The 23682-nt window shown below is 38.3% G+C and overlaps 1 protein-coding gene across 1 annotated transcript in view; it reads right to left on the minus strand.

The window, feature by feature from the left end:
• The window catches only part of LOC115657916 (connector enhancer of kinase suppressor of ras 2-like), a 521635-nt gene that overhangs the window by 130094 nt on the left and 367859 nt on the right, over positions 1-23682 (minus strand). Inside the window, exon 13 of the mRNA XM_030576266.1 lies at positions 16107-16362. Coding sequence (XP_030432126.1) covers positions 16107-16362 — 256 coding nt within the window. The remainder of the gene's footprint in view (positions 1-16106; positions 16363-23682) is intronic.

The raw sequence follows: 23682 nt of genomic DNA on the forward strand, positions 1-23682 counted from the left end.
GGCCTCATCAGTGTCAAATAGAGGGGAATAATCACTTCCTTCAGTCTGCTGGCAATTCTCCTATTATTACAGCCCAACATGCCATTAGCTATCTTGGCAACAAGGGCACACTGCTGACTCATATCCAGCTTGTCATCCACTGTAATCCCCAGGTCCTTTTCTGCAGAACTGCTGCTCAGCCAGTCGGTCTCCAGCCTGTAGCAGTGCATGGGATTCTTTTTTCCTAAATGCAGGACTCTGCACTTGTCCGTGTTGAACCATATCAGTTTCTTTTGGCCCAATCCTCCAATTGGTCTAGGTCAATCTGGACCCTATCCCTACCCTCCAGCGTATCTACCTCTCCCCCCAGCTTAGTGTCATCTGCGAACTTGCTGAGGTGCAATTCATCCCATCATCCAGATCATAAATAAAGATGTTGACCAAAACCAGCCTCAGGATCGATCCCTGGGGCACTCTGTTTGATACCGGCTGCCAACTAGATATTGAGTCATCAATCATTACCTGTTGAGCCTGACAATCTAGCCAGCTTTCTATCTACCTTAGAGTCCATTCAACCAATCCATACTTCTTTAAAGTTGCTGGCAAGAATACTGTGGGACACCGTATCAAAAGCTTTGCTAAACTCAAGATATATCACATCCACCGCTTTCCCCATATCCACAGAGCCAGTTATCTCATCATAGAAGACAATCAGGTTTGCTAGGCATGACTTGCCCTTGGTGAATCTATGTTGACTGTTCCTGATCACCTTTCTCTCCTCCAAGTGCTTCAAAATGGATTCACTGAGGACCTGCTCCATGATTTTCCCGGGGACTGAAGTGAGGCTGACTGGTCTGTAGTTCCCCAGGTTCTTTTTCTTCCCTTTTTAAAATATGGGCATTATATTTGCCTTTTTCCAATCATCCAGGACCTCCCCCAATCACCATGAATTTTAAAAGATAATGGCCAATGGCTCTGCAATCACATCAGCCAACTCCCTCACCACCCTTGAATGCATTAGAGCTGGACATTAAATCTGCATTAGATCTGCATTAGATCTTCATGAAAACCAGGAAATATCTTATGTTAATATCTTTAGGTGATATACATAATTTACTATGTTTATCATGAGTGGCCGTAATTCCACATGCAGAAGTCTTTTGTCTTGGCAGTATGCCAGCAAATTGCAATCTTTTTCACTTGACTCCTAGAAGTCCTACTTGAGTTGAAATAGGACAAATTCAGCCTATACCAAGGCTTACTGAGTTTATATCTACAATTAATCAGGGATAGCAATAAATCTGGAAATGAGACTGTGACATAAGACAAATCAAGCTCTTTTACATTTTTCTGAAGGGCTATCAGATTTTCTCCATTGCCTTTTCTTGGCAAATACAAAACTTATAATTTACCCCTCAAATAGGCCTTGAATGTCTCCCTCAATAACCTGCTAGAAGATGCTGGGGGTTCATTTATCTCCAGACATAGCCCAATTTCTTTTTAAAAAATAATTTGAATTGGAAATCTAATGAAAGTGAAGAATTAAATCTTTATCTATATGGCCATTTCTCAGCCAGATCTGTTGCTATTTGAAGAGTTATAGGGGCACAGTCAGAGTCAGCACTTGTATTCATGGGGGAGTTAATTACAGAATTAACCAAGTCCCCGGAGATCAAAAAGAAATCCATATAGGAATAAGACCCATATATCAAAATATGAATAACCCCTACCCACTGGATGTACAAACTGCCAGATATCACAAAGTCCCAGATCTTTATTGTGCAACTCTAGACCCATTCTAGTTTTGGTTGGTTTATGATTCTGCAGCCAAGATTTGTCCACAAAAAAGTCAAGCACCTCATTAAAATCCCCAGGAATCACAGTGGGAATATGGGGTTCTCCATATCATTTAGTAAGAATCCTATGCAAAGTTTCAGGATCATCAAGCTTAGGCTCATACATATGTAACACTGACAGACCCCGATCGTTGGCAAGCAGGATTGAACCTGGGATCTCTAGAGCTTAGTGTATGAGTCTCTACTGCCTGAGCTAAAAACCAACTGGCTCTTAGCTAAGGGTGTAGAGCAAACTCATTTTATCTCTCTCTTTAAGTGGTCTTGGTGCGACTAGATGGGACACAACACCACACCCAGAAGGTGTATGGGTTATATACTTTCCCTAGCTGAGGAAATGTGTCCCAAGCTTCAGAGACTTTCCAGTTGAAATCCCGGCTGAGCCCCCACTTATAACACCAACAGACTCTGGTCGTAGGCAGGTAGAATCAAACCCGGGACCTCTGGAGCTTACTGCATGAGCCTCTACTGCATGAGCTAAAAGCCAACTGGCTGTTAGCAAAGGCTGTAGAGCAGACTCATTAATCTCTTTCTCTCTTTCTAAGTGGTCTCAGTGCCACTAGGTGGTTCAGAACACCACATCCAGGAGGTGTGTGGATTACACGTATGCACAATGATTAATTAATATAAATTTATAGTGATAGTAAGGATTAAAAATCTGCCCTGATCATTTCAAATTCACTCAGAGACTGTTACCATCAGTGCTTTATGGAAAAGGATGGCTAACCTTCTAGATGTGGATGATAAGTAACAAGATACTGCTTTTCCTATTCAGTATCATTCTGATTAAACAGCCTCATCTGAGGTCAAGTGTGCCTCCTGCAGAAGCTCTAACATCCTCGTTTGCTTTCTTTCTTTCTTTCAAAGATTTTAGAATAACTGAACGTTAAATGTCTTGAAAATGAAACAAGACAGCAAAATTACTTATGAAAATATGGCATAACTTTGGATTGAGGCAGATTCACATTTTCTGTGTTGCAATGCATTTTTCCAGGTTAGCAATTCCTGATAAACAAGGTATATCCTACAGGACTTAAAATAAGGAAAACTAAATAACCTCTATTTTTGTAACAAAGTGGCCAAACCAGGTGACCTTCCACTTCGTTGCTCAAAAGAAAATAACTCAGTCCAAATAAACTATTATCTTTTGAAGTCAAGGATGGGTGTATTTCTGAATTAGCATTGTCTAGGGCTATCTCTCACTGGACAGATGATGATGATCAAACTTCTGACCATTTTGCAGATATAATATCATGGTAATTGCCATTGATTAAAAATTATACTTTTCACTTTTACCATACAATTCATTAAGGACCTCCAAAAAAACAGTGGATGCATGCAGACATTTAAAGATTGTTGATTGTATTCAGCTAGCCCTAATCAATTTAATTCTTTCTCTTTCCTTTCCCTAATATTATAAAGGGTGAAAATTGTTTCCCTTTCACATCTATGCATTTGTAATTTTATGCAGAGTATGATCAATAAAATGACATTTTTAGCTAAATTACAGGGGGGGCACTATGTTATGGAACAGGCTGAGTGGAGGTACCACCTTACTAAATTGAGCCATCTCTCTGAAGGCTTATACTCCTGCTAATTCAAGCTCCTTTGACACAGTTATGGTGTTCTACAAAAGTAAAATAGGATCATCATCTCAGCCAGTAAGAGTCACTTTGTAGTTATAGGGCTTAAAACTCACATTGACTTCAATAGGCTGTAGATCAGGCTCCTAAACACCTTCTAGAACACATGGGATATGGTGGATAGATGAACTTCAAAATCCCAGCAATTTAGGAAAGTGATATTAGCCATGTTACAGATAGTTTAACTAAGGCACAGAAAGGTTAAGTGGTTACCTGAGGCCACAAAACAAGTTCCCAATTACACTGGAAATAAAACTTAGAAGTGACTCTCAGTTCCATGCTTTGCCAAGGACACAGTTCTCCCTTCTTTTCTGAAACAGGAAGTAAGAAATGAAGGGCCAGCACTTTTTCAGTCACATGCAGCTAAACACATGAATATGTGATTTCCTTAGCCCATCTTATTGTTATAATATATATTATGGTACTGCTCAGGATTACTGTCACCCAAAAGAGATGTTTGGTGCAGCTGGGACATCCCAAATTGCACATGTGATGACAAGAGCTAATTCTACTTTTTTTGCTCAACTATTTTACTGCACATGTTTTTTTAGCTCTCAGCATGTGCCATTAAACTATGTACCATTTGTCAAATTGGCTTCTGGCAGCTCCAGAAATAGTTTTGTAGCTTTTACTCCATTCATCTATAAAAGCTCTGTGCTAATGGGCACGTATTAACAGCTCTGCTTGGTCAGCAGACAGAAAATAAATTGGAAGTTAAGCAAGAGCAGTGTAAAAAATGATATGCCTTAAACCATTTTAACACTGTGACACACTTAAAAAATAAACAAAGGCATGTCTGGCGTACTATTTCCAGCAGGGGTTCTCAAACTGGGGGCTGGGACCCCTCAGGGGGTTGCGAGGTTATTACATGGGCAGGAGGGGAGGGGGTCCATGAACTGTCAGCCTCCAACCTAAACCCCACTTTGCCTCCAGCATTTATAAGGATGTTAAATATATAAAAAAGTATTTTTAATTTATAAGGGAAGTTGCACCCAGAGGCTTGCTATTTGAAAGGGGTCACCAGTACAAAAATTTGAGAACCACTGATTTACAGTGACTCTAGCCTAGAATGGACATACTCTCAATTTCACTGTGTAGGGAGTATAGTAGTGAAAGTATCTATCATAAAATCTGTCAGCAGCCAAGATTATCTTCCACACATTACATATATAAATCAAAAACACGGGAAGATTTCATTGTTTAGGAGCTGGTTTCTTTATTATGAAATACAAGTATATTTTTACTCAGTGGATACTGAGCACAGATATTGTATTGTGAAATGAAAACTTGAGACCCCTCAACCTTCTTATTTAGGGGCTTGATGCCAGAACAACTGGATTAAATTCTGTAGCCTGTATAATGCAGGAGATAAGACTAGGCAATCATAATGGTACTTTCTGGCCTTAAATTGTAAAGCTATGGAAAAAAAACTTCAGCAATTCCAATATAAATATTTTAAAGGGTACTTATTCACATTCTGGCTAACCTTCTGTCTGTGCTCTCTCTGTCTAAGATACTCTTGCCCTGTCTTACTGTTCAAATTTTTGCCTGGCACATTTTTCTTTCTGCTGTTTACTTGCTGGTTCTTGATGCCACCCTATTATTCTCGGTACTGCTGCATATCTTTGCATTCTCTCAGTCTCATTATTACTAATCTTTTTGCTGCGGAACCACAGCATTACCAGTGTGTTCTTAAAACCCACTTTAACCTAAAGGAGATGAAACAGTTTTAAAATAATTAAGTAATATGAATTACTCAGACCTTCAAAACTAGCTCATCTTGAAAACTGACCCAATTCACCAAGGAACTGATCACTACTTTAAGATATGCGAAGAGCAACTTCCAACTGAGACATACCTTCCTTTTAGTTTTCCTAGTAGAATTGTGAGACTCAATAAAATTAATTAATAAATAAGAATATAATTTAAAGTCATTCTTCAGAAAAAAAATCAGACATTCTTGCCCTTTTTTCTAATATCTCCATCGCTAGAAATGGTGCTGCTGTCTGTCTGTGTGAGCCTCCATTTTGTAATTCTTTCCAGGAAGTCCAGGTTGATGACAGTTGTTCTTGACAATTAGCTCAACATTTTTCTGTTTCAAATTATGTCAACCCGTCAATGTGGGAACTTCCTCTTTCATTGTTGTTGTTATAGCAGGTAGTTCGAACATTTTTTAGGCATTTAATATTAATAATTAATGAACTGTAATGATCAGAAAGTCTTTTATTTCACATAGCAGGTTTCCTTCAAAGATACTGAAACTTCTCAAGCACTGATTTAAAGAAATTGATTAGGTCTATTGGAGGAGGAATATAGTGACACTAAAAAGCCCCAAATAAAAACAAACAAAAAAACCTCCATCCAAGCACATATTGTTAAAACCCTGAAATTAGAATTCTAAACTTGCATTGAAGGGGTAGTGTTTCCTGACATATTCCAATTAGCACAATCCTGTGCACCATTTTATAATCTGGGCATCCTACAATATTGTATTACTTACATATCCATTTTACACAGCTAACACTGCACCATCACAGAATTTATGAAACCACTCAATGTTTAGGTTCCAGTACCACATAGCTTCGTAAACATTTATCTGGCATGATCAGCCTGTGTAATTATCAATTTTGTAAGACTATATCTATGCTTAGTAGTCACAGCTACTGTTAAATAAGTGTCATTTTGTTTACTTCTATGTAAACGTAGTAAGGAGGTGATAGCGGGGTAGCTAAATAATACTGGGTCCCTTGTTTTCTTATTTGATCATACCATATTTTATTATACAGAACACCGGCCATCACCCATGTTCATTAAGGGTGCATAACAGTTTTTATAATCACACTGTCATTCCAACTTTCCAAAATATTTACCTTGACTGAAATTTTCTAAATCTGGGTCTTTGTCTAAAAGTGACTTTGGAATGTGTTGCGTGGGTGGAGGGAGAGGGAAAGCAGGAATGTAAATTTGATCAATATTGTTTTAGCAGTTTTTGAGTTCAGTAATCTTTCCTATTTTTTAAAATCTTATTTAGGGCCTGATCCTGCTACCTTCAAACATTTCAGACACCTGGGAAAACACAGACAGAGAGACAAACAAGAGAGAGTAGAACCACTTAGCAGTATCAAAAACAAATTATTTATGTATTTTTATAAGCCAGCAGAACATCATCTTTTCACAACAAATTTGGTTTGGTAAAACCTCATAGTCACTGCAGCTGGTTATTCTTTATACAGTCTACTGTAAACCCTGAGTCTTGCTAACCTGAAGTTTCATTATATAGATGGTTGTATGTAGCATAAATACTAAAAAGCAAAAGAAAAAATCAGAAAACATTATTATACAATAAGGAAAGAAGGCAGTTTGCTCAGAGAAATTAAGCCTCTATTCAGAAATATAACTTTGTGTAATTTCCCCTCTCTTTTTGACACCAAATGCCATTAAATGGACCTTTGGTCTGACCCAATATGGTCGTTCTTATGTTCTAACTGTGATTCTTATGAATAGACCTGAGCGCTTTATGTAGTATGATTGCCTATAATTTCCTTAATTTCTTCCAGCCCATTCTACTTCACAGTTGACAAAACTTTATCTTATCATCTTATTAATGTAAAATTGTTGTAGCCATGCAGTACAAAGTGCAGGCTACCATTTTTTACTCAAGGAGTAAATCCCCATGTCTTTTAAAAATGTTTAAAAATGTTTTGTGTTAAAAAGCATGTGAGCTTTGGAAATGTTAAATATGCTTTAGAATGCAAATCAGGACTTGTAAAGCTATCGACGCCTTCAGAGAACTCACACCTTAGGTAGAATGAATCCAAAATGTCAGTCACAGCAAAATAATTTTGTAATCATTCTAATTTTTTTTAAATAACTGTAAAATAAAGCCATTGGAAGCTTTTAAGGTGGCCAGGATAGAATGAACTGAATAGTTTTCACACATAATGAATCCAAGCAGGTGTGACAGAATTCCATGTCTGACATAAATTTCATGCAATTGTCCGCATCTGAAATGCTACAGCAACAAGCTGCAGCCATGCCACTGTAGTGCTTCAGTGTACACGTTACCTACACTGATGGGAGAAGTTCTCCCATTGGTGTAGGTAATCCACAGAGCTCTGCGTGGATACAAGTGTATAACCATGGATGCAGATATCCGCAGATATACATCAGTTTCCGTGGAACCGCAGGGCTCTCCCAGGAACTGCAGTGGCGAGAGGAGAAGACCATGTCCCTGGTTGCACTCTTGTGTTCAAGCGGCACTCATGCCCCCAGACAAGAGATGCAGACAGCTGCGTGGCAGGGATGGGAGCAGGGCTGCAGGCGGTACAGCCGCAGCGGAGGAGCTGCTGGAACAGGGCACTGGCTCCTGGGAGTGGCGGCTCCATTTTCTGCTCCTTTCAACCTTGTGGTTCCTGGGAGAGCCCTGCGGTTCTGTGGATACTGATTTATATCCGCAGATATCTGCCTCCCTAGATATACATTTTTATCTGTGCAGGGCTCTAGTAATCCACCTCCCTGAGAGGTAATAGCTAACTCAATGGAAGAATTCTTCCACCGACCTAGTGCTGTCTACATTGGGGGTGGGGGTGTTAGATCACCTTAACTACATCACTTGGATTTTTCACACCTCTGAGCAATGTAGTTGGATTAACCTAATTTTTAGCGTAGACTAGGCTGCAGGGACCAAGCCACAGGAGTTCTTAATTCTGCATGCTATAAAAATGACAGCTAGTTAATCAGCAAAAAATTTATGATACTCAAAATGGACATTTTACTGTACATATAACTCAAACAACGATTGTTCTGGACTAGAAGTAAAAGAATATTCCATTGTAACCATTTAACACTATAGATTGCTATATAGTGTTACAGACCATTAGCTAATAATCATTTTATAAACAGTGGATGCTTTCCCTTTTATTACAGTAATTGGTAAGATTATGTATGAAATAGTTTGCGTGACAGAGTGTGGCAGGATTATAAAATGATGTAGTCCCTTTAGGTCTGAAGCCACACAAGATGACTATTATGCATACCAGTGACAAGCAGTTATTTGTGCATGGTTTCAAGCGGTATCAAATCACAACCTTATACTGTGAAAATGAATTTACTCTTGGATTTCTATATCCACTGCTAAATTGCCTTTTAAAACTCGTGTAATTTAGGAAACTGTGGCTTCCAAATGCAGTGCACAGTTGCTTCTAACCAACTCCTGTAAACTTATTTACTCAGCGTATTTTCTTATTATATTATTGCCCAGCATTGGTTAACTACAGAACATTTCTCACTATGAATGTAATGAAAAGAGGGATTTCCAAAAGGCCAAACTATCGAGACAAAAGGAGGAATAAAAGAAACTCAGATGGAATATGAAGGCTTTCTATTGGTCATTCACTTAAAATGACTTGCTGTACATGACAGCTTTTCTTAAAAACTTTCAGATCTAGTATAATGTACCAACCTGCATATGACTTTTTCCAGTACATGCCTATTGATATATTAAATCATAAACATCTATTTTCAAATAATAGGAGTCTAATTTAAACCCATAACATTGTTGTCACTTTCCTATCCTCTATGGACACAAGGAACTTCAAAGGGGAATGAAATCCAGAACTCCTCCCTGCTCCATAAACACTGACCCCTAAAGCCATAAGCTTTTATCTACAAGTATGACTGGGCCTGTGTCACGTAGATACCCAGTTCTGATCCCACTGAGCAGAATGCAGTAGTACAAACACACATCTGCTAATACAAGACATTATATAAGAGAGCTCTCTGTTTGGGAACTCGGGTATTTGCACCTAAGAATAAATGACAGGGCCGGCTTTAGGAAGTGTGGGGCCCAATTAGAATAGTTTTGACGGGGCCCCAGCAGGGATGACTCACCCGGCGGCGCTCCGGGTCTTCACTCCGGGTCTTCTGTGGCACTGAAGGAACTGCCATCGAAATGACGCCGAAGACTCGGAGCGAATGAAGGACCTGCTGCTGAAGACCCAGAGCACTGCCAGGTGAGTAAAAATTAAAAAGGCGCCTAAGTTAGGCACTCTTTTTTAGGGTGCAGGGCCCTCTTAGGTGGGGGGCCCAATTCGGGGGAAGTAGAGGAATCGGCCTAAAGCCAGCCCTGCTTACTGACTCAGCCCTGGTTGCTTTAAGGGTTTGTATGGCTTGTAAACTTTTCAAACAAGCCATCACCACTTAATTATTTCCCCTCAAAATCAGGTAAAACTCATGTAATTCCCTACCACATTCACTGCCATTCGTGGGACTGTGCTGCTGAGAAAAGGAGTTGCTAATGTACCAACCAATAATACTGGTTACAGTACCAACCAGCTCCATTTCAGGGATTGGACAGGAAGAGAGAGACAGGAGCTATGTAACCTAAAGATTGTCAAAGACTGTCAAAAGGAGAATAGATCAAAATACCATCATTATGGTAAGGTAGAAGGACCACTACAGCACTGGTTATGACAAGGCAAATTCCTGAGCCACTAAATCTGAATTTCAAACTCCAAAAAGTATGGAATTGTTTCTGGGATTCTGCTTTGGTCCATTATGGATACAGCTGGGTAACTTGGATTCACCCTTATGTGCATGGGTTTGGGTAAAAATACTGAAACATTAATACACTGATTTATGTGAAAGTCCAACATTATTTAAGAAAGGAATCTGGAGTGAGGCCCAAAGACCTTCATCCTTATAAAAACAGTATGGGGAGGGAGAGTGGCCATGAGAGTGTGTAGTTCACTAATCCTTCTAGTGGATGTGACCGCTAGAATGTATGCTGTCTTTTCAGAAAGATGAAACTAGGAACACTCAGACTTCAAAGGGAGGAGACAAGTTTAAAGGAGCTCGGGTTCATACTGGGGGGTACAAATTCAATAAACTTTTAAAAAATCTTTTGACTAAAATAGTTACCGTAAATATGACTATGAAAAGCTACTATCACTGCTAAATGGACCTTAAGTGAGGAGACACAAACCCATCGTTTTTAAGTGCAATAAATATTTTAAAATGTAATGAATAGAAGCCAAGACTGGGACAACACCCTTGTTAGACACCCATATAACATTTTTTTCCACTTCAAGCTATAACATTTTCTAGTGGTCTGCTTCCTAGAATTAAAACATGTTGCGCCTCAACAGAACTTCCCCTTCCTGTTGGGAAACTAATTCATTTTCACTGGAAGCAACTTGAATATTCCCTTGGATTGGAGTAGAGTGGTGTACCAATGCTATTTTGGCCATACAGAATCAAGTAAGATCATCTTGGCCAAGTCCTGTTTTGTTTTCTTAACAACCTTTAATATTAGTGGGAATGGAGGAAAGGCCTATATTAGGCCCCTCTCCAACTGAGGAGGAACACATCTTGCATAAAATTGGGGACTCTTGGTATTGAACCTCACAGCAAAACTGGTCTACGGCCAGAAAGACCTACAGCTAAAAAAGTACTGAATTACCAAATATTTTGGGGACCACTTGTGTATCTCTGAGCATCCCTGCTCATCTGATCCACGCTCTAAACAATCAAATGTTATATAAGATACAGCAGTTCCAAAGCTTTATCACCTCCTTGCAGAGCTGAGGTGACTGAACTCCACATTGTTTGTTTATGTAGTACATTATAGACATGGTGTCCATTGCTACTTGTATTCTGTAATTGTGGAAGGAAGGACAGGAAGATTAATAGCTTTCAGTTCTAACACATGCATATGAAGAAGGGATTCTTGGTGCCTTCAAAGACTCCAAAAGAAAAACTGTTTTTAGATGTTCTCGCCCATTCTGGAAGAGTTTTGACACAGGGTTGAATAAAGCTTCTTTGACAACATTCTATGGTTTGAGCCACCACCTTAGAGATATTCATATTTTTCTCAGAATAGTGAATATCTTTAACACACTGCCCAGGCTGGCTTTGAGATTTCTTGAAACCCAATGTTGAAGCAGCCGCATTTTTAACCTGGCATAAGTTATCATATACATTGCTGAGGCCATGAGACCTAGTAGAATCAAGTTGTTGAGAGGGTTCATGAAGTAATTTCTGAATATTGTTGTGTAGCTTCATGAACCTTTCCTCTGGGAGGAAATCTTTCCTTTTTTTTTTCCAATTGAGAATTCCTCAATGAAGGGGATTTTTTGAGAGTGAGATAGAAGAGACTTCTTTTCATCTATTAGAAGACAGTTTCTCAAACAGAAAATTGGTAATTTGAATGACACTTTTAAATTCTGGGAGGTTTTTAGTGAAAAGTGAAATCTTTTCCCAAAGTAGAAATTGATATCTAGCTTGGTAACTGGCCACTCTCATATTCAAGGAAGCTGAAGAAAAAATTCTTCCTAAAGTGTTCACTTTTTCCCTTCTCTTTCATTTGGAGTGTAAGAGACTTGGACTTTGATCTTTGTACCACTGGTATCACAACAAGTGAATCAGAGGGAGGTGAACATGAAAACCCCGCTTATGGAATCTGGTATAATTTGTCAGCCTTTTTTGGCTGACATGAAGATGGATTGGACCAGATTGCTTCTGCTGGTTGTTGAAGCCCTTCTAATATTGGCAAAGATATTTTATTTCTTGTAGTAGAATCTAATATTTTGAAAACCAGGATGGTTATTTAAAAATTGACACTATTCTGTCTACTAGTTCATGGAACTGAATAGCATTTTCTAAAGATGCCTCTCCTATATTCTTGGCCAAAGATGAACCACTATCTAATTCAATTTCTTGTTTTTTAAATTCAACTGGAGGGGGTGTATCTCCCTCTTCTTCCAAAAGCTTATCTTGTACTAAGTTACAAGAATATTCTGTATCTGTTGGTTCTGATTGTACAGGACTCAATCACCTCAGATTCACAGATTTAGGCTGTGCTTGATCTGGAACCAAACAATTAGACTTTCTTATAGGGCAAGGATAAGTGGGAATTGGTCAGTATGGCCAAAGCACCCAAAGTGGCATGTGCCAGTCCTGCCAATTGCTCCAGTCCAGCATCATATCATATGCCTGTTGCAGAAAAGGCCATGGAGTGTCCATCTAAGGTGGAAAACTCTGCCTCAGGGAAGTTTGTTGAACTTTGGGTAACATTACTGGATCCAATTCCTGAGTGTGAATCTGATCCTGGATTTATTGTTCTCCATGTCCACTGAGGAAAGTAATCATCTTAATCTGCATCAAGTGAAATTTATATTCAACAGTAGGAAAACTTTCTAACATTAAGGATAGAAAAGTACAGAAATAAATTACCAAGGAAGGTGTGAAATCCTTGTCAGTTGAGGTTTTAAAGAACATGTTGGGCAAACACTGTCAGAGACAGTCTAGGTCAGCGGTTCTCAGCTGTGTGCTAAAAGCCGCAGGGCTCTTATGGCTGGGGTCAAGGCCACCACGGCTGCTCGGCGTGGTGGGGCCCGGGGCTGCTGGGGCTGCACTGCCTTGCCACATGGTGGGGTCCATGGCGCTAGGGCTGCTCTGCCTTGCCATGTGGCGGGGTCTGTGGCACTAGGGCTGCTCTGCCTTGCCACATGATGGGGTCCATGGTGCTAGGGCTGCTCTGCCTTGCTGCGTGGTGGGGACTAGTGGTGCCCTGCTGCCCAGCCCTGCACTGGGGTCAGCTCCTGGCCCCACTCTGTAGAGGGGTCTCTGGGTTGAGGTGGGTGCTAGGCATAGGGGTCTGTGTGTTGGAGTGGTGCATATGTGACCCACAATGATAAGTAGGTTGAGAACCACTGGTCTAGGTATACTTAGTCCTGCCTCATCATGGGGGGATGGACTAGATAACACCTCGAGGTTCCTTCCAGCCCTATATTTCTATAATTTTATAGTGGCCAGTCAAAGTCTTCCACTAAGCCATGAGGTAGATGGAAACGTATATAATGAATATGGTGGAATCCCAGTGAATGGTTGAACATCACAATACAAAGCCTTCTAGAAAAGCTTTCATATTATTTTCTTTGGGCCCAAGCACATATGGTCAGGCCTTGTTGTCATTTTCTTCCAGGTAGAAATAGCTCTTTGCAAACATCAAAAGCAGCATAACTGTTTTTTATTACTCAAAAATATCCTGGTCAATTTTGCATCTGAGCAGAAGTGGTAACTATTCCCTGCCTCCCAAACAAAACAAAATAAAAACAAAAGCCATTTGTTCTCTGGTTCTAAACATTTTTGATAATTACATGTTCCAGTGGAAAACAAAAACATCATTTTGAATTACTTATTCATGCATATAGACACTATAGTCTAAATTAAATGTCTTTTGTTTACCAAGACTAATGAAGTGTAACAAAGCTAAAGCCAATGCATAACAACTTAATTATGTCTCAGAGGTAACCATTTTGCCCAGTTTCAGTGAGCAAGAGTATTTATTTGTGCTGACAAAAACAGTCCATTAATACTGAATACTCTGCTGGAGCACTTCAGATTAATATATTGGGAATTTGATAAAGTAGGTAGATGTAATGGAGTTATTATTAAATAAAATAAAAATATATTAACTGAAATAGTGTTTTGGGAGAATAGTTTTACAAAAATAAAAGTTAGAATGCCACAGTAACTTCACTTTCAACATTACTTAACACAGGGTTAGATTTGTCCCTGGTACATCCTCATTGATATCAATGAGGTTAAATTAGTGATGAGTGTGGTCCACTCTGGATATGTAATAATTTCTCTCTCAGACACATGTGGAACAAAGGAGATTTTGGTTTTACCTTGAATACTGAGTTTCTGCATAGTGGGCTAACCAATCTGAAATGGGCTTCTCCCTCCTTATCTCCTATTAGGGAGCCTCACCCAGATGGTTGTTAGGCTTTTCAGGTTCTAGCCTCCTCCCATGTAGAACAGCTTGACTAAAGAACCAATTGCTAACTTTATTTGCATCTATATTAAGTAATCAAATAACTCAGGGAAAAAACAACCATGATTTCAGCAATATCTATGTGGCTGAGGCTTCCAGATTGTTGGTCTCACTCTGCAGAAAATCAATTTAAAAGGTAAGAACAAAAATGCCTGTTTTGCTAAGCTGGAAACCAGTCTGAAATGGGCTATAAGTAGCAGTACCCTGTTCTTCCTGCATCATAACATAAGAACAAGGGGACAGTCAATAATATAAAAAGGTGAGAAATTCAAAACAGATAAAAGGAAATACTTTTTCACACAATGTGTAATTGGACCATGGAACTCATTGCCACATGAAGTCATTAAATCCAGGAATTTAACAAGATTTGAAAAGAGACTGAGCATTTATATAAATATAAAGAATATTCTCAGTTACCATAATTAACAGCGACAAAAATGTTGTGGAAGGCATATTAAACCCCATGTTATAGGGAGTAAGCCAATCTTTGTCTACAAAAGATAAAGATAAGATCTATTATGGGGAGCATACTCTGAAATTCTAATATTCCTCTGAAGCCCCGGGTCCTGGCAACTGTTGGTAACAGGATATTGGACTAGATGGACTTCCCCAAGATTTTAGAAAGAGCTTGCTTGAATGACTGAACCACTGGGTCTCAGGACAGCAGATCTGCAATTTGGAGCAGGTCCAAAGGGACCCAGCCAACAAGGTTAACAGCACTGAGTAATCACAACCTGAATAGGCAATTAGTGTCAGGGATCCTCTGACCAATTTTTCCTTCCTCAAAAGATAGGTAACGTGGATGTCAGGGGACATGCCCCTCTACCCATTATGACTGAGAATGCTTTCATGGTCCAAGCAATGAGTTCTTTGTATCGACTGCAGAAATTCAGAACATGGGGAGACTCATATTCTCTGATATTGCAAAAAGTTCATTATTGGATTCACCTAATGATTACACACCAAACTGAAGATCTCCTGGTTTGGCATCAATTGTCCGGGGAGCAGAGTCTGGGATTGAGCCAATCTACTTGGAAATGAAGAGATCCCACCAAGTGAGTCACACTGGCCTTGTCTTCACTAGGAATAAAGGTGTGTTTTTAATGTGCTAACTGATAGAAGTCAACTAATGTGCAAAAATCCTAGTGAAGACAAGGAAATTAATATTTTTTCACGTTATCTGGTTGAAGGAAACCCTAGACTCTCATCTATGTGTTACCTTCACCATCTAACATGTTAAAACTACAACTCACTAACCATAGTCAAGATACAGGAGAATGTGACCTTTGAGTGAGGGAGCTGTTGTCACATCCTTCCTTCACTGGCTCCCTTTTGCCAGAGTCTTTCACTGTGGCATGGAAAGATTCTTGCACCAGGACACCACACTGCTAAAAACAGAGTAGATAGGGGAGGCACTACTGAGTGTGCAGAGATCCATGCAGGGTACTGGCCTCTCTCTACTAAACTCATCTAAGCTGTGCCTCACTTTCTACACTGCTATTTATACCCATGCTAATTGGGTGAACAGTGTCTGCAGTCTACATGCTGACTCAAATATAGACCTACCCATAGTGGATAAGTGTTCTCTGTATTATGGACTGAACTTTTTCATAATATCCAGATGGTTTTCAGATGAGCTCTGTATCTTATGGTATGGATGTGAAAAATGAACCATAGAACTCTGCCATGCAACATGATACTGTAAGATATAAGAACATATTTCCGCTGTGCCAATCCTAGTTCCAATGACTATTAAGAAAAAAGAATTAAAACTTCAAATTTTTATGAACTTACGTGGTACAGTGGAACAGTGTTGCTTTCAGCTAGTGAGAAATTCAGGACATCTTGCTGCCCAGGTTCCAGCCTAACGCTAACAGTAGATGTTAACATAGATGGGCTAATTGGATAATTCGGACTACTTGTGTTTTTGCCCTTTTTCCTTGACCTGCGGCCTGTGTCTCTCTTGTTGTCTTTCTGTGTCAAAGGCTCTTCTTGGATCACCAAGATCTTGTCATCACTCAGGTATCGTAGGAGTGAATTCTCCGAGTCAGTTGTTGGAGGAAGAAGAAAAGAAATATGAATAAGACAAAACAAATACACAAAATATAACCAGGCTACACGTTTATACTTAACCACTCAAGCACACATCTGTGCAAAAATAAAGCCACACCTTAAACAGGGTAATAATGGGAGTTGCAATATGACATTTCAAATGGAGACTGCAACCCACAGTCTTTTATTCATGTGGCTGTTGTCTGGAGAATGTTTTACTAAGACGTGATAAATGGAACATAGCTATTATCTCAGTCTTTCATAGCCCTTTGATCCAAAATGCTTGCTGCTCTTGAGAAAAGCACACCTTGCTAAGTCAGAGTTCACTAGCATACAGGGGACCAAGTGAAGCCATTGTTCTATATGGCATGGTAACTACAAGTGCACATTACCTTGTTTCTTTCCCACCTGGAAACAGATGGAAACAACAGCATTGATTCTGCTGTTTCATTTACAGCACAAAGCCTCAGAAAATCTTGACTGTTTTTTGAATTAACAAATATGCTGGATGTTGTGCATTAAAACTGTGAACCACTGAGACTCCTATTCCAATAATTTTTCTCAAACTGTAAGTCCTTATCAGCACTTGGGCGGCACAATTCTGGAGCCCTGTCTTTTTCGATTTTTTTGGCTATGCAATTTAGTTAACTCTTTCATTACATTTTAGAGTACAGCATAATATATGCCCAAAGATACTCTAATGAAAGCAAATGTGCCATCACCTAGCAATGAGGTTCTCTGATGGTTCTTTTGCAGGTCTCTATAGCAGACAGATCCAAAATCCTGCCTAGTAGATTCTAGAATGTTGGTCATGAAGACATCTGACTACAAGATTTTGAGAAGGATATTTTGTAGCGCTGGTCAGAAGTTTTCTAATGGAATGTTTTTCTGCTGAAAAATGCAAATAGATAAAAAATGACACGTTTTGCAAAAACATGTCAATTTTGATAAAGAACAACAGACAATAGGATTTTGATAAGATCAAAATATTCCATTTCAACCTCTTCAGAATGGAATGTTTCTATTTTCCATTTTGAAATGACTTTTCATTTCAATATTTTAAAATTTATAATATAAAATGAAAAAAGTCAAAATCAGTATGAATTTTTTTTAATTTTGTTTTTAGGAAATTTTAAATTTTTTCTTTTATTCGTGTTTCATAATGCAGATTCACCTGTGAAATGCCTGCCCAGCTCTAGTGTTTTGGAAAAGTATGGCTTGCTGTACTTAAATCAACAGTAATTAATAAAGATTAACAAGTCAGAACAGTAACTGAGTTTAAGATAACTGTGCATGGAGGAAATAATCATTCTATAGGCTTCCACAGACTTCCATCCTGGTTCCTCCAGAGTAAGTGTTTGAATCATTGGCCTTCCCAGCTAGAAAAATTTCATAATCAGGAAAAATTCTTCTTGGTCAATTACTGTTTCTAGCAGTTTTTTAAAGCTGCCTTTTCCAAATTAATATTATCATATGCAAGCCCTAGGTGCAAATATGCTTGAACTATTGAAAATAACACACACACGCAGCAGAGGAACTAGGAATAGAACCCAGATCATCTGACTTCCAGTTCTATGTGTTAGCCATAAAATCATCCATTTCTGTACTTTGACTGATTAATGATGACACCCAACCAAACAGAATCCTTGGATCTGCACCATCACTATACGTTTATCTCTTATTATGTTGAAAAGGAATTGGTTCAACCACTCACGCCTCTGTAGCTTTTTATGGGGAGTTGGGTGGTGCAGTATTTATCCTTAATACATACTGTAGGTTTCTCTTTAATTAAGAAAATAATTTGATGTCCTTGGGAGAAAACCATGGGTTTAAATTACAAAATTATGAGTAAAAAGTCTCGAAACACAGACTATTTTCTATCTCAAAAATAGTTCATGAATCTTTGAATTCCATAATGCCTATCTATCCTAATCATCATCCTTGATGCACTGCAGCTGTAATATTTTATGTATACATCACTATGTCTGGAATATGCATAAGTAATTTATTTGTTAGCTACAAGTGGCTATAAACAACTGGTAATACTTGATTTCAAGAGCAACTCTTAACAATTAACAGCCAATTAGCCAACATATTATAAAAAGCTAACACTAGCTGTGGTTAGTAAACAAAGAATATGTTACAGTGGGCAATGTAATATTCACTTAAAGATTAATTTACAAATGGCAGGTAGAATTGATCAAGAACAGGATTGAGTATGTCATAACATATCTAAGAGTTTTTCTTTAGGTAGGATGAAGTGAAGTTTACAAAGTACATACCATATTCAAATACATTTTTATTAGCAGTATATACACAGTCCTTGAGCCAAATACTATCTTACAAATTTTGTATGGAGCTCCCACTGCAATCTTTGCATATGAAATCTGTGCTTCCAAAGGCAGAATCTAATTATTGAAGTTACCTGAATTGAAAAATTCTATGAATGTCTGATCTAAGTGTGAATGCTTCCTATAATGAAAAACCCACCAAATCCCTTCAAAATATCTTCCACATAGAAAATACTTAGAAAATACTTCCCCATATATTTAACCTCAGTACTTCTTGTTCTTTCCATATTACAGGAGAACCTCAAAGATACGAACATCACAGTTATGGACTGACCGGTCAACTGGACACCATGTGAAACCAGAAGAAACCAATCAGGCAGCAGCAGAGACCAAAAAACACAAAACAAAAAATCACCCAACAAAAAAACAAACACTGTACTGTGCCTGTATTGCATCTTAAAGGTAGGCAACGGGAACTGCACTTTGTTCAGAGTTATGAACATTTAAAAGTTACAGACAACCTCCATTCCCAAGATGTCTGTAACTCTGAGATTCACTATAAATGAATTTAACATAGCCCTAAACACTTCATAATATTACTTTAAAGAGTATACTTCTACAAAGTTACCATATTTCCTTTAAATCTTCTTTTCTCTAAAATGAACATTGCACATTTCTTAATTTTTCCTCACAGGTCTTAGTTTTCAAATCTTTTGACAGTTTCATTGCTATCCATTATTTTTTAAAACTGTGCTCAAAATTGAATGGGTACGCCAACTGAAGCTTAGCTGGTGTGCTTTTTGCCTAATCATTGCATTGTTGACTCATATTGAATTTGTCATCTACCATAAGCCACCTTGTTATTAATACAAATGATTTTATTGGTACAGTTTACGGAAAAGGGGATTTTTGATGGGTTTCACTCTACATGCCCACAGTTGTAAACCAATAATATGTGCAATATACAGTTAAATTGATCATCAATAAATAAAGGGTGAATTCATATATTAAAAGTAATTTATCATCAAGGGTCTGTTAATCTTATTCACTGTACACGAGTGACCTTACAAATGCACATAGATTCACTGAAGTCAATGCTCTTCTACACAAGAATCGGGTCCTTATTTAACAACATAATAAATTATTTGACGTGTACATGATTAATATGAGGGTCCAAACTAGAAAATTATCATCTAAACTGTTTTTCAACTTAAAATGATGTTTTTATCAACATGAAAACATTTAGAAAATGTGTTGATTTTGAGAAAATTTTGTTTAAAAAAGAAAACAAAGCATTTCAATAATGTCAAAATATCCTATCTCAACATTTTAAGAATGTTTTTGATATGAATTTTTGAAACAAAATTAAATACTTATATAAAATATTTTAAAAAATATAAAAAGGTCAAAACAGGAATGAATTTTTTATTTTATTTAACAAAATGTTTTGATCAACCCCAGATGATTTTTTTTTCAGAATTTCATTTCAATGATATTTTGAACTTTGTTGTGCTGTTCCATTTTGGAATGGAAATTTTTTTGAAATTGTGGATTTCCTATGGAACAGAAAATACATTTCCCCTCCCACAGCTCTAGTTCTAATCTCTTTCTACTGAAGTCAACAGGAATTTTGATATTGATTTTAAGAAAAGTAACACTAGACTCCTAATATACAGTAATAATATGGATTGAGTATCAGAGGGGTAGCCGTGTTAGTCTGGATCTGTAAAAGCAGCAAAGAGTCCTGTGGCACCTTATAGACTAACAGACGTTTCGGAAATTGAGTGATCTGACTGGATGTTGTATTTTGTCAGATATTTTTAGCCCAATCATGTCTTTACTCATAATTTCAGAACAAGTAAAATTTTAGATAAATACAATTAAATGTTAGTATTTAGAATAAAATAGGAAAAATGTTCAAATACTGGTATGAAATCATGGTCTACTATGAATGAACAGAAAATTAAAAGTTTTGCAGAGTTAAATAGGAATGATTGTATTTTGGAATGGAAGAAGTTAAATATAATTGAAAATATTATCAAAAATATTTTTAAACTTTTTATATTAGCTTTCAATTATATCCTTGAGTTTTATTAAGCTACAGACAGCTACTTCTTACTCCTGTGAGCCCTCTACATGCAGAAACTCCATTTATGATAATGGAACTCCTGTGTCTGAGAGACTCCTTATTACCTATCTAGATAATTATACTGCACTCATGACTTAAAGGATCTTTGAAGCTCAACATCACAATCACCATCATTCTTGCCAAAGAGGATTTGAACAGATCTTCACTTGAAGCATATTGCTCAGACACAGAGGAAGAAAGATAGAAAGCAATGGATGTGGTTTAATTAGGCCACAACTTTATTCACTTAAAATATATTTGGCAATACCCTGCAATAAATTGTACAGTGCAGGTCATCATCATTTCCGTAATCATTTCCACATCATCCCCAACCAGGCTGCAGGCACCCCATTGCTGTGACTTCCTTGGCATGAGTTTTAAAGGGAAATTAGAAAGAAGGAAAGGGGTCAGCTCCCCTGCTGCACTCAAGGTAGGAGTCTTGAATCCCCTTTCCTAAGCTCCCTTAGCTGGGGGCTAGCAAAACAGAAATGGGATTGGATTCCCACTGTACTAGATATAGGAGCCCTGAATCCCTGTTTCTCATGAAATGGTCTCCTTCAAATACTTTTCCAATCCATTTTACCTGATAACTGTTTCCATTCTATAATGAGTACCTGCACTGGACATCTGCCATGAGTTTTACATTATAATCTAAACCCTCTGCACCACCACCCCAAGGTCCCAGACTTGCTGTGGGAAAGGTGACAAACCACACCCCACCTCAGCTAATGTGGTCGTGAGGAAAATATTCCTTCCCAGTTCTCAAGGAAAGAAGGGTGACTGTCATAATGTCCATAGGGGATTATGAAGAAACATGGTCCTTTTACAGATTTTATGAGTGGGAAGGGGAGTGCTGATCTGAGTGAAAGAGGGCTTCTCCAGCATGGTACAGGGTACAAATCCAACACTCTTCATCAGCAGGAAAGGCAATTCCTCACATCCCCACCCCAAGTCCAGCTGCTTCCTGCTCTCCTGCTGTTCCATACTTCATTCCTCTGTGTAAACTTTCCCCACCCTCACCCTCTGCTATCACTTGCCAAGTGAACCCTTAAAGGATCAACAACTTCTTTTTTTCCAGCCATTCTGACAAAGACCCACTGCATAGAGCTGGATAATTGAGGTGCTAAAGGAGCACTCAAGGAAGACAAGGCCGTTGTGGAGAAGTTAAATGAATTCTTTGCATCGATCTTCACTGCAGAGGATATGGGGAAGATTCCCACACCTGAACCATTCTTTTTAAGGTGACAAATCTGAGTAACTATCCTAGACTGAGGCATCAATTGAGGTGGTTTCGAACAAATTGATAAATTGAAAGTAGTAAGTCACCTGGACCAGATGGCATTTACCCAGGAGTTATAAAAGAACTCAAATATGAAACTGTAGAACTACTAATTGTGGTATGTAACCTATCACTTAAATCAGCCTCTGTTCCAGATGATGGGAGAGAAGCAAATGTAACACCTATTTTTAAAAAAAGGTTCTGTAGGCAATCCTAGCAATCACAGGCCGATAAGCCTAACTTCAGTACCAGGCAAATTGCTTGAAACTATAGTAAAGAACAAAATTATCAGACACATAGATGAACATAATTTGTTGAGGAAGAGTCAACATTTTATTTAAAAGGGAAATCATGCCTCACCAATCTATTAGAATTCCGGATGGTGTCAAAAACATGTGGACAAGAGTGATACAGTGGGTATAGTATACTTCAAGAAAGCCTTTGACAAGGTCCATCACAAAAGGTTCTTAAGCAAAGTAAGCAGTCATGGGATAAGAGATGTATTAGTATTAGTAACAGCTTAAAAGATAGGAAACAAAGAATAGGAATAAATGGTCAGTTTTCACAAGAGAGTGAGGTAAATAGCAATAATCTGTACTGGGACCTATGCTGTTTAACATGATCATAAATGGTCTGGAAAGGGGAATGAGCAATGAGGTGGAAAAATTTGAAGATGACACAAAATTATTGAAGATAGTTAAGTCCAAAGTAGACTGTGAAGAGTTACAAAAGGATCTCACAAAAGTGGATGACGAGGCAACACAATGGCAGGCTGAATTCAATGTTGATAAGTGCAAAGTAATGTACATTGGAAAACATAATCCCATCTATAAATACAAATAATGGGGTCTAAACAGCTGTAACCATGCAAGAAAGAGATTGTGGAGTCATTGAGCCTGTTTTCAGAGAACTAGCCACAACGTGCATTAGGAAAGGGATAGATAATCTCAAAAAATATTAGAATTGTAAAAAGATGCACAGAAGGGCAATGAAGATGATTAGAGGTATTGAGCAGCTTCCATGTGAGGAGAAATTAAGACTGGGACTGTTCAGCCTAGATAAGAAATGACTAAGGGAGTATATGATAGAGGTCTGTAAAATCATGAGTGATGCAGAGAAAGGGAATAGGGAAGTGTTATTTACTCCTTCACAAAACATAAGACCGAGAGGTCACCTGATGAAATTAATAGGTAGCATGTTTAACACAAACAAAAGGAAGACATTTTTCACACAATGCAGTCAACTTGGGAACTCTTTGCCAAGAGATGTTGTGACGGCCACAAATATAACTGGCTTCAAAAAAGAATTAGATAAGTCCATCAATGGCTGTTAGCCAAGATAGTCAGGAATGCAACCCTATGCTTTGGGTGTCCTTAACCCTCCAACTGCCAGAGGCTTGGACTGGACAACAGGATGGATCACTTGAAATTGCCCTGTTCTTTCCATTCCCCCTGAAGCTTCTGGCACTGGCTGTTGTCAGAAATGGGGTATTGGGCTAGTTGGACCATTGGTCTGAGCCAATATGGTTCTTCTTATGAGCTGTGGTGAGCACATTATCACTGATTCTTAATGATGAAAGAGGTTGTTGATGAGCCATGAAAGACACTTCCCTGCATTTCC

This window comes from Gopherus evgoodei, chromosome 9 (assembly GCF_007399415.2).
Source record: "Gopherus evgoodei ecotype Sinaloan lineage chromosome 9, rGopEvg1_v1.p, whole genome shotgun sequence".
In the NCBI taxonomy this organism is placed as follows: domain Eukaryota; kingdom Metazoa; phylum Chordata; order Testudines; family Testudinidae; genus Gopherus; species Gopherus evgoodei.